A 12,762-nucleotide genomic window follows, 5' to 3' on the forward strand; every position below is an offset into this window, starting at 1 on the left:
TGCCCCCAGGCTATAACAATGACACCTTCCTACCTGTCATTACAGTGCACCATTGAAACACAATGTTGAGTTAGCGAGCTGACTGGCAAGATGGCCGCGAGGTGCGGACGTCGACCTCCATTGGCAAGCAGCGCGGACGAGACATCTAGCCATTCTATATATATCTATGGCTAGGCCTACACTATATTGGCAAAAGTATTGGGTCACCTGCCTTGACCTTGATGATGTTGCAGGCAGCTCACTGCGCCGGGATTAGTGTGTGCTTTACCTCACTGTGTGTTCACTGTGTGCTGAGTGTATTTCACTAATTCACGGATTGGGATAAATGCAGAGACCAAATTTCCCTCGCGGGATCAAAAGAGTATATATACTTATACTTGCATATGAACTTTAAGTGACATCCCATTCTTAATCCATAGGGTTTAATTAGGGACTATTTTCAGGTGCTGCATGATATCATTGTGCTGCTGTGCCCATGGTGTTCCTTGATTATTACGCTGGAATGAGAACTTGAATGAAACTTGGCACAATGCAGTCAGATTCTTTGAGTGTGGTGTGGATTCTTTGAGTGCTGTGTCTCCTAGAAAGTCTCGAAGATCTAACCTTAATTTTGCTTGGTAAGTGACCAAAGCAAGATGAGGATGAAAGCAAAGGACCAAATATTTGGTGCTTGAATTGTGGGTGTGTAACAACGAACTAATTGGTTACTTACAAGGTGAAGTGAAGCTGTGTTAAAATGATGACCACAAACCAAATCTCACCAACAGGGATGCAAAAATATAAGGATTGCTGTTATGGCCAGGCAGTCTCTACAGCGGGGAGAATGACTGGCTCATTGTCAAAATAGGTTATGAGATTAATCAAATGAAATGTCAGAACAACCATGTGCCCCTTGTATGACCCCTGTGACTCTGTGGTGAACCAATGAAGGCATTATAGATGTAGTGACACATTACTATTTCTATTTACTCTATGAGCAGGGGCAGAAATGACCACCAACATTTCTTCATGGCAACAAAATATGAAAATGACAACCTACAGACACCACACAACTGATAACCAGAACCAAAACCATGTACTGATAGGCCACACAGCTTTACTGAAACAGAGGTATAACCGACTGGACCAAACTAGACAATGTTAAAGCTCTGAAGACTGCCCCCTCTCATGTGGTCCCACATTTTTGTCGGCAAGCCTAAGTACTACAGACCCCCCGTACCTAATCATTAGAAAAAGAAAAACCAGCAGGGACATTCAGAGCAAGAGGCTCTGTGTGGAGATGTCAGATGACAGGACGGATGCCAATACGCTTACAGAACCTGAACACATAGTTCTGTAGAAAGGGAATATGGTTATCCTGTGCATTTTTTTAATCCATCTGGAAGAAATCATGCTACAGCTAAGTGTTTGTAATAAAAAAAGAGTCATGAAATGAAACTGCCAGATCACCTATGGTGCAGAATCAGAACACCCTACAATTAAAAAAAAAATAAATGGTTCCCAGAAAAAATAAAATAGTCAAATTCCATGGTCTCCACCATCATGGGACATATAATTGAACTAGAAGGGCTCTCAGAGATCTCTACCAAGGCCAAGTGACCATCTTGCAATGTTAACAAAAATGACAAATTCTTTGTAGTTCTTACTTGGCCATGCTGACCTCTTCCATCAAGTTTTATGGAAATCGTGTGACCCACACTGGTAGTGTGTTGCACAATCCTAATTACAGATGTCCAAAGTTCCATGTTCACCACAGTATTGTTAATTTTATTCATAATTACCATGAGTAATTTTCTCCTTGAGGAGTATGGGAGTTGTTAGTGCTACAAAGATTAATGTACCTGAAAATGCCATAGTGGGAAATGGACCTGCGCTCTTTAACTTTTGTGTGGTCCTCCCCCCTCATCATTTTGGTTGAATTTCTCCCTGTGGACCTATGAGCAGTCTTGGTTCTGAAGGGAGAAGAAAAAAAATAAAAATGCTCCCCCACCATAGCTAATTCACACTATTGGCAGAGTTCAGATGTTTTTAATATTTTTCTAAAAATATGTATCCTGTGTTTCTGTCAAAACTGGTATATACCCACCATATGTGCTGGCTATCCCTGCACTAAAGATCACCCATGGGAGGAGCTTAACTTATATGATTTTGGTGGTCTGGAATCTGTTCAGTTCGACACCCTTAAGGAATTTGAGGAGTTGGACCGTGATACATTTACATACACATACACAAGAGCTGCCAGACAGGAAGGTATTACCAGTAGACTCTTGTGTCTGATTTTCCCAAATGCTTTTAAATTGCCCCCGAGCTGAGAATAGTGTTACAGGACTATTTTCTAGATTTTCAGAGTGATTCTCTTTCTAGTTATTAACACAAAAACACAGTTAAATTGACAGTGAGAAATTGTAGTTATCAGAATTTGAATTTAAAACATTCATTATAAAGTAGAATAATAGAAAATAATTCTGAGACATTTATGGAGACATTTGAAGAATCAATCGCAAAAGGGTGTGAGTTATTACAAAATAGACTCAACCATAAAAATCTGAAGGTACCTGAACATGCACCAAATATATCACATAGACATAGTTAAAAATATATAGTGAAAGATAAAGTAAAGTAAATAAGGATTTTAGGGAGAGGCCCATTTCCCAGACATGGATTGAACCAGTGAAGATCTTAGCTGATGTTTTCTTTAGTTCATGACTATCAATATGCAGGACAGCGGGGCAAGTGTTTGAATAAAACATCGTAGCTTAGCCACTCTACAGTAGTGAGAGTAAATATTTAATTAATTTAATTTCAAACTATGTTAAACTCTGATCATCAGTACTATTCTCTTGATTGGGTCAATGTCATCATCATACTGTATTATCTGAAGATTCAGACCATTCTTAAAATTGTGTGGCTATACTGAGTCACTGTGCCTACAAACACTTAAGACATGAGACACTACCCTAGTGCATGTCTACAGATTTTACTCTCCAATATAATCATAAACTAACAGTTAAAAAAGATTTCCGCAAAACAATTATACAATGCTTAACTGTACTTCAAGATATGCAACAAAGGCTGCAGGACCTCCATCGCTTTCTCTTGCTAGTTTTTTGTAGCTTGGAGTTTGGATCTGTGAGTTGGCATTTATTAGGGGGTAGGTTGTCTATGAGCTCGTAGAGTGTGAAGATGCTGAAGGATATCTCATCATAAGGTGTCCTTGTGCCGTTCTCAAACAGACAGGCAAAGGCCGTGACTGGGGGAGCACCGGGGGAGGGCAGCTCCAAGTAGGCCAAGTCTGAATAGGCACTTGGGCCCTCATAAATAACCCAAGGCCCTGACCAACTGTCTGGATCACGGGGAAAGAGGCTCAGGTACACCCCCAGGTCCCTGCGTGCATTGGGCCAGGTGGGGTGAGAATACACCACCCAGGTCGGAGTGAGGAAGTTCTGCCCACGTTTTGAGACTAAAGCAGCAGAGGAGATAGGGGAAGCATGGAGCACCGATGTCCAGTGTTGTAGACGGGAGTGTTTGACCTCCTGCAGAAGCTCCAGAGGGGCAGGAAAGCCCATGATGCTGCCATGGCACCCGTTGCGTGGCTCCACCAGTTTCTGGACCAGCTGACCGTCCTGAAACACGGCGCCATCGTCCAGGCTGAGGGACTGCACCCGGCACCCTAATGGGCTCCTGGCGTTGCAGTACAGGATGTTAGAGCCGTCCTCCTCGTCGACCGACACCATCTGGCACTCTACACTCTCCGGCCCAGGGACCGCTTCTCCAAACCGCCACACACGGCCATGCGTGTCACTGTGGAAGCAGAAGGAGTGGGGTGTGGTCAGACATACCCTGCCCAGGCACTCTTTGCAGTCGATGTGGTATGCGTACGCTGGGACCAGCAGGCGGCCTGACTTCAGCTGGATTCCATGGCCCGGACCCAGAGCGAAGGTGGCCCACTCTGAAAACAGGATAGAACCAGAGAACGAACATCAGTACAGTAAGTGAGTGTTACTTTAAGTAAGTATTCCTTGTTGTTCCATGGTTGCAAAGCAGGACAGTTTGAATGTTTTTGACTGTATGTGTCAAGCATGATTGTCTTAACCTACTGTACTAATGTGGCCTCACAGAATCTATCTGAATTGGCTTATCAGAATGGCGTACACTCTGACTCAGGGTGTACTTCATGCCCATGATCTAACAGAGCCATCTTTCTCCGCTCTAAGATCTTTGCAACGTACGTCAGTAAGTATTTGCTGATATGTGACAATTGTGGGACATCATGTCATGGGTCATGAATCCAAAATGTATACTTTCCATCAATCAGTTTCAGTTATCCCTTTTCTTTGAAGTTTAAGAAAAGGGATAACTGAAACTGATTGATGGGTTTGAAGCAGGCAGAACTGTATATCTTTCTTGCTTAACAAGACGGGGACCCAGGTTTGAGAACGATCTTTCACAATTAATTAAAGGAAAATTCCGGTATTTAGCACTTTGAGTCCCTTTTCTGGTTTGTTTTGGATGAACTAGAGTGGTGGACACTGAAATTTTGACGATTGGTCCTGTCTTGACTTTTCTGACTCATTTTTAATCGCTTTTGACTAATCAGAGTGGCTGCCAACAGGCGTGCTCAAACATGTCCTAAAACAACCCTTAACGTTCGTTTTCAAAACTGTGCAACTCACCGAGTGGTTAGTGGTGTTCGTTGATGTTCAAGTAGCGTAGCGAAATACAGTTTCTGTCGTGTTTTATTTGCCATTTTGTAAAATCCCATTGATTTCTGTTGGAAGACTCATTGCACGTTGATATTACTGCGCCACCGTCTATGCTTCAGGTTCAAATATTGAGCGGAAGTTTATACGCGGTTGTGAGTTGTCTAAAAAAAAGTAGTTCCACAATAGCAAATAAGACGGCTGGAAATCATACATTGCGCCGATATACTTGATTTTAATAATCAACGAACACCACTAACCACTCGGTGAGTTGCACAGTTTTGAAAACGAACGTTAAGGGTTGTTTTAGGACATGTTTGAGCATGCCTGTTGGCAGCCACTCTGTGTAGTTAAAGGCGATTCAAAACGAGTCAGAAAAGTCGAGACCAGAAAAGGGACTCAAAGTGCTAAATACCGGAATTTTCCTTTAATTTCCCAATCCCACCCCATCTATATAAGTATATACTTATATAATACTTATATAGATAAGCAAGGTTGGACTATAAAAATAAGGTGGAGAGGCGTTTTTGCACTGGCAATGCCAAAGGTGCTTGGGTTGGATTAAATCAGATGATGAGTAGAGAAACCAAGCAGAGTGCTCCCACAGGCTTGTCCCCTTCCCTATCATTTGCAAATGATTTCAATGTTTTATATAGATTTGATAAAACAGATTTCTCCACTGAGAGGGATGAAGTGTGTAACTCTATCCCAACATATAGTCCAATCATCCTGACAGAACAAGTTGTTGCAAGTCTGGCCCGCATTAAACCTAATAAAGCTGCTGGTCCTGATGGCTTGAGGGGCAAGGTGCTTAAATTCTGTTCTCACCAGTTAAAGGGGATGTTAACAAGTTTATTCCAAGTACTGCTCCAGACATCTACAGTTCCCAATACATGGAAGCTGTCAAACATTGTACCCATCCCTAAAAAACCTGGTGCAACAGAATTGAATGATTTTAGACCTATTGCACTCACCCCCATTTTATGCAAATGTATGGAAAGGGTGGTGAGCAGGCACATAACAGCCACTGTATCCAACACATTAGATCACCTACAGTTTTCATATAAATCCCAAAGGGGCACAGATGAGGCTACTGTAACACTGTTTAACACCCTTGCCAAACATTTACAAGTTTCATCTCATTAGGCAAGAGTATTGTTTATAGACTTTACATCTGCTTTTAATTCTATGCAAATTCATATTCTACTGCAGAGGCTTGTGGACCTGGGGGTTAATGGAGGGATAATTCAGTGGGTTAGACACTTTCTATCTGACCGCCCCCAAAGTGTTATCCTTGGAAATGTCATGTAAGACTTGAGCGTACTGAATACTGGGGCACCTCAGGGTACCATATTGTCACCCTTGCTTTTCTCTATTTACACTAATGAGTTTAAGATACATGGGGAATATTTTAGACTGTTTAAATATGTAGACGACATGGCTCTGATTGGTCTATTTAGAAGGGGAGACTTGGAGAGAGAACAAGCCTATATCCACCATGCAACATCTCTTTAACATTGGTGTCAGACTAGCTTTTTAGAAATAAATGTCACAAAGACAAAATAACTCATTCTGCAAAATGATAAGGACCAGCTACTTCCAGTTATCATTAAGGGGCAAGCAGTTGAATTTGTGTCTGATTTTAAATATCTGGTTCCTTATATTCAGATTTTTACCTTTGTGGGAAGTTTTTGGGGATTAGGTAAACTATACATTTTTGGAAAGGTTATTGTATAAGGAGTAAGAAAATCAATGTTTGCATTTGATCAGATGTCTATATGGCAGCCATATTGAAGTTTAAAAAATGGCCGCCATAAAATTAAAAATGGTAATATCTCGACTTCTGAATAAACTGGAATGTTGATTTTTACTGCTAAACCCACACTGTAAGGGTCAAGGAATCCAATGGTGCTACTTACACTTTACCATACTAACTCTTCAGTGCATGAGTAGGTAGAAAATGACCCCGTGTGGTTGTTTTCTTGCAATATCTTTGTAATAAAAAGTTATCATTTCATATTCCCGCTGTTATTCAAAAAATAAAGACTTTTTATATCACTCATTTAAACATTTAATATTTATTGTGGGAATTATTACAAAGACATGCACATTGCAAACCTAATAGAATGGGTGCTGAGAGTGATCCACACACAAAGTAGCTCCTACTTTATCCTTAGATTTTATTTGCAGTGATTTTTCGTGCAAGAGATCGCAATGCACATGCTTTAGCTACAGGACACTACACTGCCAAAAAGCGTGGACAAAAAAGAAGAAGCACAGAAACCGCTGAGCCCGACCCCTCAACATCTGTTTCTTCATTGCCATTCACACGATCCCATACAAATCTACTGGTTAAGAAAGAGTGCTTCTTCTGCAAAAAGGACACAGGAGTATGGGCACAGGCAGCCATTGCTCTGCAGAATCCACAGCTGGATCCTCTGCAAAATGGATACTTCAAACACTCGAATGGCATGCTCAAACCAGTGACCACAGAGGTTCTCCCAGCCCCAAAGGCCATCCTTGAGTTGGTTCAATGCAAGTGTAAATCTCGCTCTAAAAAGTCGCTCTAACATCAACACAACATGTGATGAAGACAATGGAGCGACTGGTCTTGTGCATACTCAGACCCCAGGTACGCCATGCACTAGACCCGCTACAGTTTGCATACCAGGAAAAAGTGGGCGTGGACGATGCCATCACACAGGACACATTCTCACCTAGACAAGGGGAAAGTGCTGTGAGAATCATGTTCTTTGATTTCTCAAGTGCTTTTAACACCATCCAACCCCTCAGACTGAGAGACAAGCTCTTGCAGATGGGTGTGGACGCTCACCCTGTGATCAGCAGCACCGGAGCTCCACAGGGAACTGTGCTCTTGCCAGTCCTGTTCACCCTGTACACATCTGACTTCTGCTACAACACTGAGTCATGCCACATGCAGAAGTTCTCTGATAATACTGCAATTGTGGGGTGTATCAGGGACGAGCAAGAAGAGGAATACAGGAGCCTGGTGGAGGACTTGTGCAATGGTGCAAACTCAACCACCTTCAACTCAACACTTCAAAGACCAAGGAGATGGTGGTGGATTTCCGCAAGTCAAAGCCCGCTCTACTACCAGTCTCCATTGATGGGGTCAATGTGGAGGTGGTAAACACCTACAAGTATCTGGGCTTACACCTGGACAATAAACTGGACTGGTCAGCCAATACTGAAGCACTCTACAAGAAAGGGCAGAGCAGGCTGTACTTCCTGAGGAGGCTGCGGTCCTTCAATGTCAGCAGTAAGCTCCTCAAGATGTTTTACCGGTCTGTTGTTGCCAGCGTCCTCTTTTATGCTGTGGTATGCTGGGGAGGAAGCACAAAGAAGAAGGATGCTGGGCGACTAGATAGGCTGGTAAGGAAAGCTGGTCCTGTTGTGTGAGCCGAACTGGAGTGCATCACTTCAATATCAGACAAAAGGACCCTGAACAAACTGATCAACATCTTGGACAATGAATGTCACCCACTCCACATCACTATTACAAAGCAGAAGAGCTTGATCAGCTGGAGACTTCGCTCACTGTCATGCACAACTGACAGACTGAGGAAGTCATTTGTCCCCAGGGCCATAAAACTGTTCAATGCTTCACTTAAGGGTAGAGGAGAGAGAGACTTCTCTGCATAGTCTGTCTGTCTCTTCACCTTCTCCAAGTTTGTGTACATACTGTCCACTAGCCTACTGTTTTACTGCCACACTGTTTACATGCTATATTAGCACATATGCACAACCCCTCCCTCCCTCCCACAGCCTGGACTGTGGCCGTACTTGATGCTTAATACCTTATACTTAATACTTGACCAATGGCTGTGACCCTATTACCTCAACCTACTCTTGCACTAATATAGTTTTTTTTATATTACCTTGTCTACATTATTCTGTTATATGTCCATATTTATTTTATGCTGGTCTCTAGACTTTATTCTTGCACTGTTGGACTTACTTATTTGCACCATCACCATGACACTCACTCTCATAGAGTATTTGCACCCATACTGCACACAGAATTGCAGTCCCACCCCTGTCATGCTTGATCATCCTTAAGCACACTATGTGGATATTTGATTTAGTTTATATAGTATATTTAGTATTTTAGTATCTTCTACTGTCTCTATTGTACAGTGGAGTTTTTTTTTATATGTATATAACTTTTTCTGCTGTAAGTGCATGTTGTGTGTGATGTCTGTATGCTACAGAGACCTTGAATTTCCCCTTGGGGATCAATAAAGTATCTATCTATCTATCTATCTATCTATCTATCTATCTATCTAAATCTGACTGCTCTTCTGGAAGGTGCTCCTGCAGAGCTAAGGACTTAGCCTGTACTGACATGTGTCAGTGCAGCAGCCAGTGCCAGAACGATGATGATTCCCAAGCCGTGATGTATGAAAGTGTTGATGATTATGATGATGCATAGAAACTGTCTAATTAAAAAGGTTGTTTAATCATAATGTGCATGTCGATAGTTCCAGAACATCCACGTTTCACTTTAGCTAATTTTAATTTCAATTAAAGAAACTCCGAGCTATCTGACCAACTGCTTGTGATGTGTAGTTTTTTTTACCCATATTGTGGATATATTTCAATGACATGATAACATGGAATATTAAACAGGGGGGCAGCCGTGGCCCACTGGTTAGCACTCTGGACTTGTAACCGGAGGGTTGCCGGTTCGAGCCCCGACCAGTGGGCCGCGGCTGAAGTGCCCTTGAGCAAGGCACCTAACCCCTCACTGCTCCCCAAGCGCCGTCGTTGTAGCAGGCAGCTCACTGCGCCGGGATTAGTGTGTGCTTCACCTCACTGTGTGTTCACTGTGTGCTGTTTGTGTTTCACTAATTCACCGATTGGGTTAAATGCAGAGACCAAATTTCCCTCACGGGATCAAAAAAGTATATATACATACTATACTTAAACGTGAACAACCTTTCATGATATTGCAAGAAAACAACCACACCGGGTCATTTTGGACCCACTTATGCATCTATGGGTTAGTGTGGTAAAGTCTTGTAGCTTTGTAACTAGCACCATTGGATTCCCTGACCCTAAAAATGTGGGTTTAGCAGTTAAAATCAACATTTTAGCTTATTAAGAAGCCGAGATATTACAAATTAAAGTTTTATGGCAGCCATTTTAAAAAAAATCAATATGGCAGCCACATAAACATCTGGGCAAATGCAAACATTGATTTTCTGACTCCTTATACAATAACCTTTCCAAAAATGTATAGTTTACATAATCCCCAAAAACTTCCCACAAAAACACATAGTGCACCTGACTAAAATTGACGTTTAGGGAAAACACAGTTTATTTTCAAAAAGTGCTCCCAGCGCCTTTACCTAATTCGGAGGCTTAATAACTTTGGTGTCAATAAGGACATCCTCCAAATAGTGTATAAAAAACTAGTTGAGAGCATTTTGTCCTTTAATTTGATTATGTGGTATGGTAACCTAAATGCCAAGTGGAGAAGCAAACTTCAGAAAATAGTGAACATGGCCTCAAAGATTATAGGGAAGCCACAAAAGCAACTGAGCATAATCTACGAAGAGAACACCTTAAGTAAAGTCAGAAAAATCATCAGTGACCCCTCCCATCCATTATACAGTGAATTTGAGCTTCTCCCCTCAGGCAGGCGCTATAGGGTGCCTAACGCCAGTAAGAATATTTTTAGAAATTCTTTTGTCCCAAATGGTATCAGGGCAATAAACAGTGCAGGGACTCTTACTGGAAGTGCTTTTCTGTTCAGTTATTTTTTAAGTCATTTATTTATTATATTTATTAGCTAGCCTAGCATGCATGGGTTGCTTAGGCCTACTTATTTATTGACTGGTATATAGACTGGCCAGGCTTGACTGTATTTTATATGATATGCAGTGCTTATGAAACTGAATGTGTTGTGCTTGTCTGTCCTGTGTACTGTATGGTGAAACTAAAGACGAATTTCCACTTTGTGGATAATAAAGTTTTTCGTATTCGTATTCGTATTCGTAGATGGGGTGGGATTGGAAAATTAAAGGAAAATTCCGGTATTTAGCACTTTGAGTCCCTTTTCTGGTTTGTTTTGGATAAACTAGAGTGGTGGACACCGAAATTTTTAACGATTGGTCCTGTCTGTTTCCCGCTTGCTTCCTGTCAGTCTCTTCACTGTGCAATAAAGGCAAAAAGCCCCAAAATATGCTTCAAAAACAAGAGCGAATACAGATGGAGCATACCAAATTACCAACAGCAACAGGAAATTGTCAGTTTGATGTGTGACCAACAGATGGGAGCAATTTAGTTCATTAGCTCAAATGGAATAACCTGTGGTGTCAAACGCAGTACTTGGTTTGAGCTGCACAAAAGTTGAACACTTCCCAGAATTTCTGTGCAATGACTGTCTAAAACCATGATAGATTTTTTAAATGTCATGCAGTAGTCACCTTTAATGGTGTCTCCTATCACTCTCTTGGTGAGGTCTGTGACAGGGCTCCAGGTGTCACCGTGATCGTTGCTGGAGACGTAGCAGAGGCGTGTCACGTTCTTCCCCGTCACTAGCTGGTAGGCCTCTGATGTGTGTCCCAGCACAGCGATGAAGAAGAGGAAGAGGGTGCCGGTGAACTCGTCGTACACTGGGCAAGGGTTCATTGACCTATGACCCTGCAGATGTGCTGTGGCCAGCACGCGCATGTCGTCCCACTAATAGCGGGGGAGGGGGGGTAGGATAATTCACCATCTACAGTTTTATGCAGCGTGCCTGATTATAACAAATAATAATGTTTAACATTTTACTGCTGCTATAAAGAGGAAGTACTGACTATATGTTTATGTTTATGGTATTTATGTGACTAGAAAAACAAACCTACACCTGACCAAAATATGCTCCTCAGTAATTGTCAAGGACAAAATGTATCCAGCTCTCACCTCCACGTAATTCCTGTAGAACTTGCCCTTGCGCATAACCAGCAGGTTGGCCTGAGCGTCTGCTGGGCTCAGCCGCTCCTCACAGAAGGCCAGGAAGGACGCGGCGTTGGGGAGATAGATCAGAGCAGGTACTCGGTACGTCACTCCACTGGGCTCTTTCCGGAACAGCACACTGCGCGCTGGAAAATACATCTGGGATCCCCTCATGTCTGCAAAGACTCACAAAATGAGAGATAATGTCACAAATTTACAGCCTTCATAAAACATAAACATGCAAGCTGAAACTGAAACAAAGTATAACAATAGACAAGCCTGTATATAGTTCAATAGATTTTTGTATTTGAGAGAGCATAATCTCTCTCACATAGTGTCACTAAGAACTTAAAATTCATAAAGAGTACTCTAGGAATTGATACTTACTATTGGAAAGTTGTGACAGAAAGAAAAATTGTGAAATACGAACTCTGGATATGACCAGATGCTTCTCAGTGGTGTTCGTATCTGGTGTCTCTCTGTCAGAATGATCAATGGTTTCAGAGTTGACTCCAGGACACAATGGGAGAGAGAATAAAAGAACTGTGTGTGTGTGTGTGTTTCGACCAATATTCCTATAGTCGCTGGACAGTTGGAAGGACAGTTCCAAAAACAAACAGAACTCCCACAACAGAATGTTTCCCATTCCAGTGACGGTGCTCTGCTAACAGGCCCCTTGGTTTAGGTCTAATGAATAGTGAATGAGACAGCCCTTTTTACAGCCACATCCTCATCATCTGCCTCCCTCAGCATTGTCCAGAACTCCCTCTGGTTCTCTTTTGGACTACTGCCATCCATTTTGTTTCCTACAGGTTTTACATTTTGTTTGCTGCACTATTACAGTGAGTATGCTGTATAAACACACAATCATGATGGTATATGATTTAGCAGATGCTTTTGTCCAAAGCGACTTACAAATGATGAATGCATTTCATTAAATTACTTAATAACAAGCAATTTTACATTCACCATTAGACACGACATACTATTCCTTAAGACTAGCTTTCACATTCTATGCAAATGTCCGCTGTCCTTTTCCCACACTCTGTCTACAATAAGTACAGATATAAACCGAAATATCCATATTTTCACCAAC

The 12,762-nt window shown here is 41.9% G+C and overlaps 1 protein-coding gene across 1 annotated transcript; it reads right to left on the bottom strand.

Moving 5' to 3' along the window:
* Positions 1-3,005: 3,005 nt before the first annotated feature.
* On the bottom strand, positions 3,006-11,840 carry neu4 (sialidase 4). The gene is made up of 3 exons (XM_076276136.1): positions 11,634-11,840; positions 11,153-11,408; positions 3,006-3,949 (listed from the first exon to the last, which is right to left on the bottom strand). Exons 1-3 carry the CDS (start codon positions 11,838-11,840, stop codon positions 3,054-3,056), a joined length of 1,359 nt encoding a protein of 452 aa, XP_076132251.1. The 3' UTR covers positions 3,006-3,053.
* Between the last annotated feature and the right edge of the window lie 922 nt (positions 11,841-12,762).

The sequence above is a fragment of the Alosa pseudoharengus genome, unplaced genomic scaffold (assembly GCF_046254945.1).
Source record: "Alosa pseudoharengus isolate Yale_2024_CS ecotype anadromous, Long Island Sound unplaced genomic scaffold, YU_APseudo_1.1 YU_APseudo_1.1_scf_9, whole genome shotgun sequence".
In the NCBI taxonomy this organism is placed as follows: domain Eukaryota; kingdom Metazoa; phylum Chordata; class Actinopteri; order Clupeiformes; family Clupeidae; genus Alosa; species Alosa pseudoharengus.

Coding starts and splice junctions, on each gene's coding strand:
- neu4 (XM_076276136.1), bottom strand. CDS start 11,840: ATGAGGGGATCCCAGATGTATTTTCCAGCGCGCAGTGTGCTGTTCCGG. Junction 11,409..11,633: donor TCTACAGGAATTACGTGGAG/GTGAGAGCTGGA, acceptor CCCCGCTATTAG/TGGGACGACATGCGCGTGCT. Junction 3,950..11,152: donor GATAGGAGACACCATTAAAG/GTGACTACTGCA, acceptor TCCTGTTTTCAG/AGTGGGCCACCTTCGCTCTG.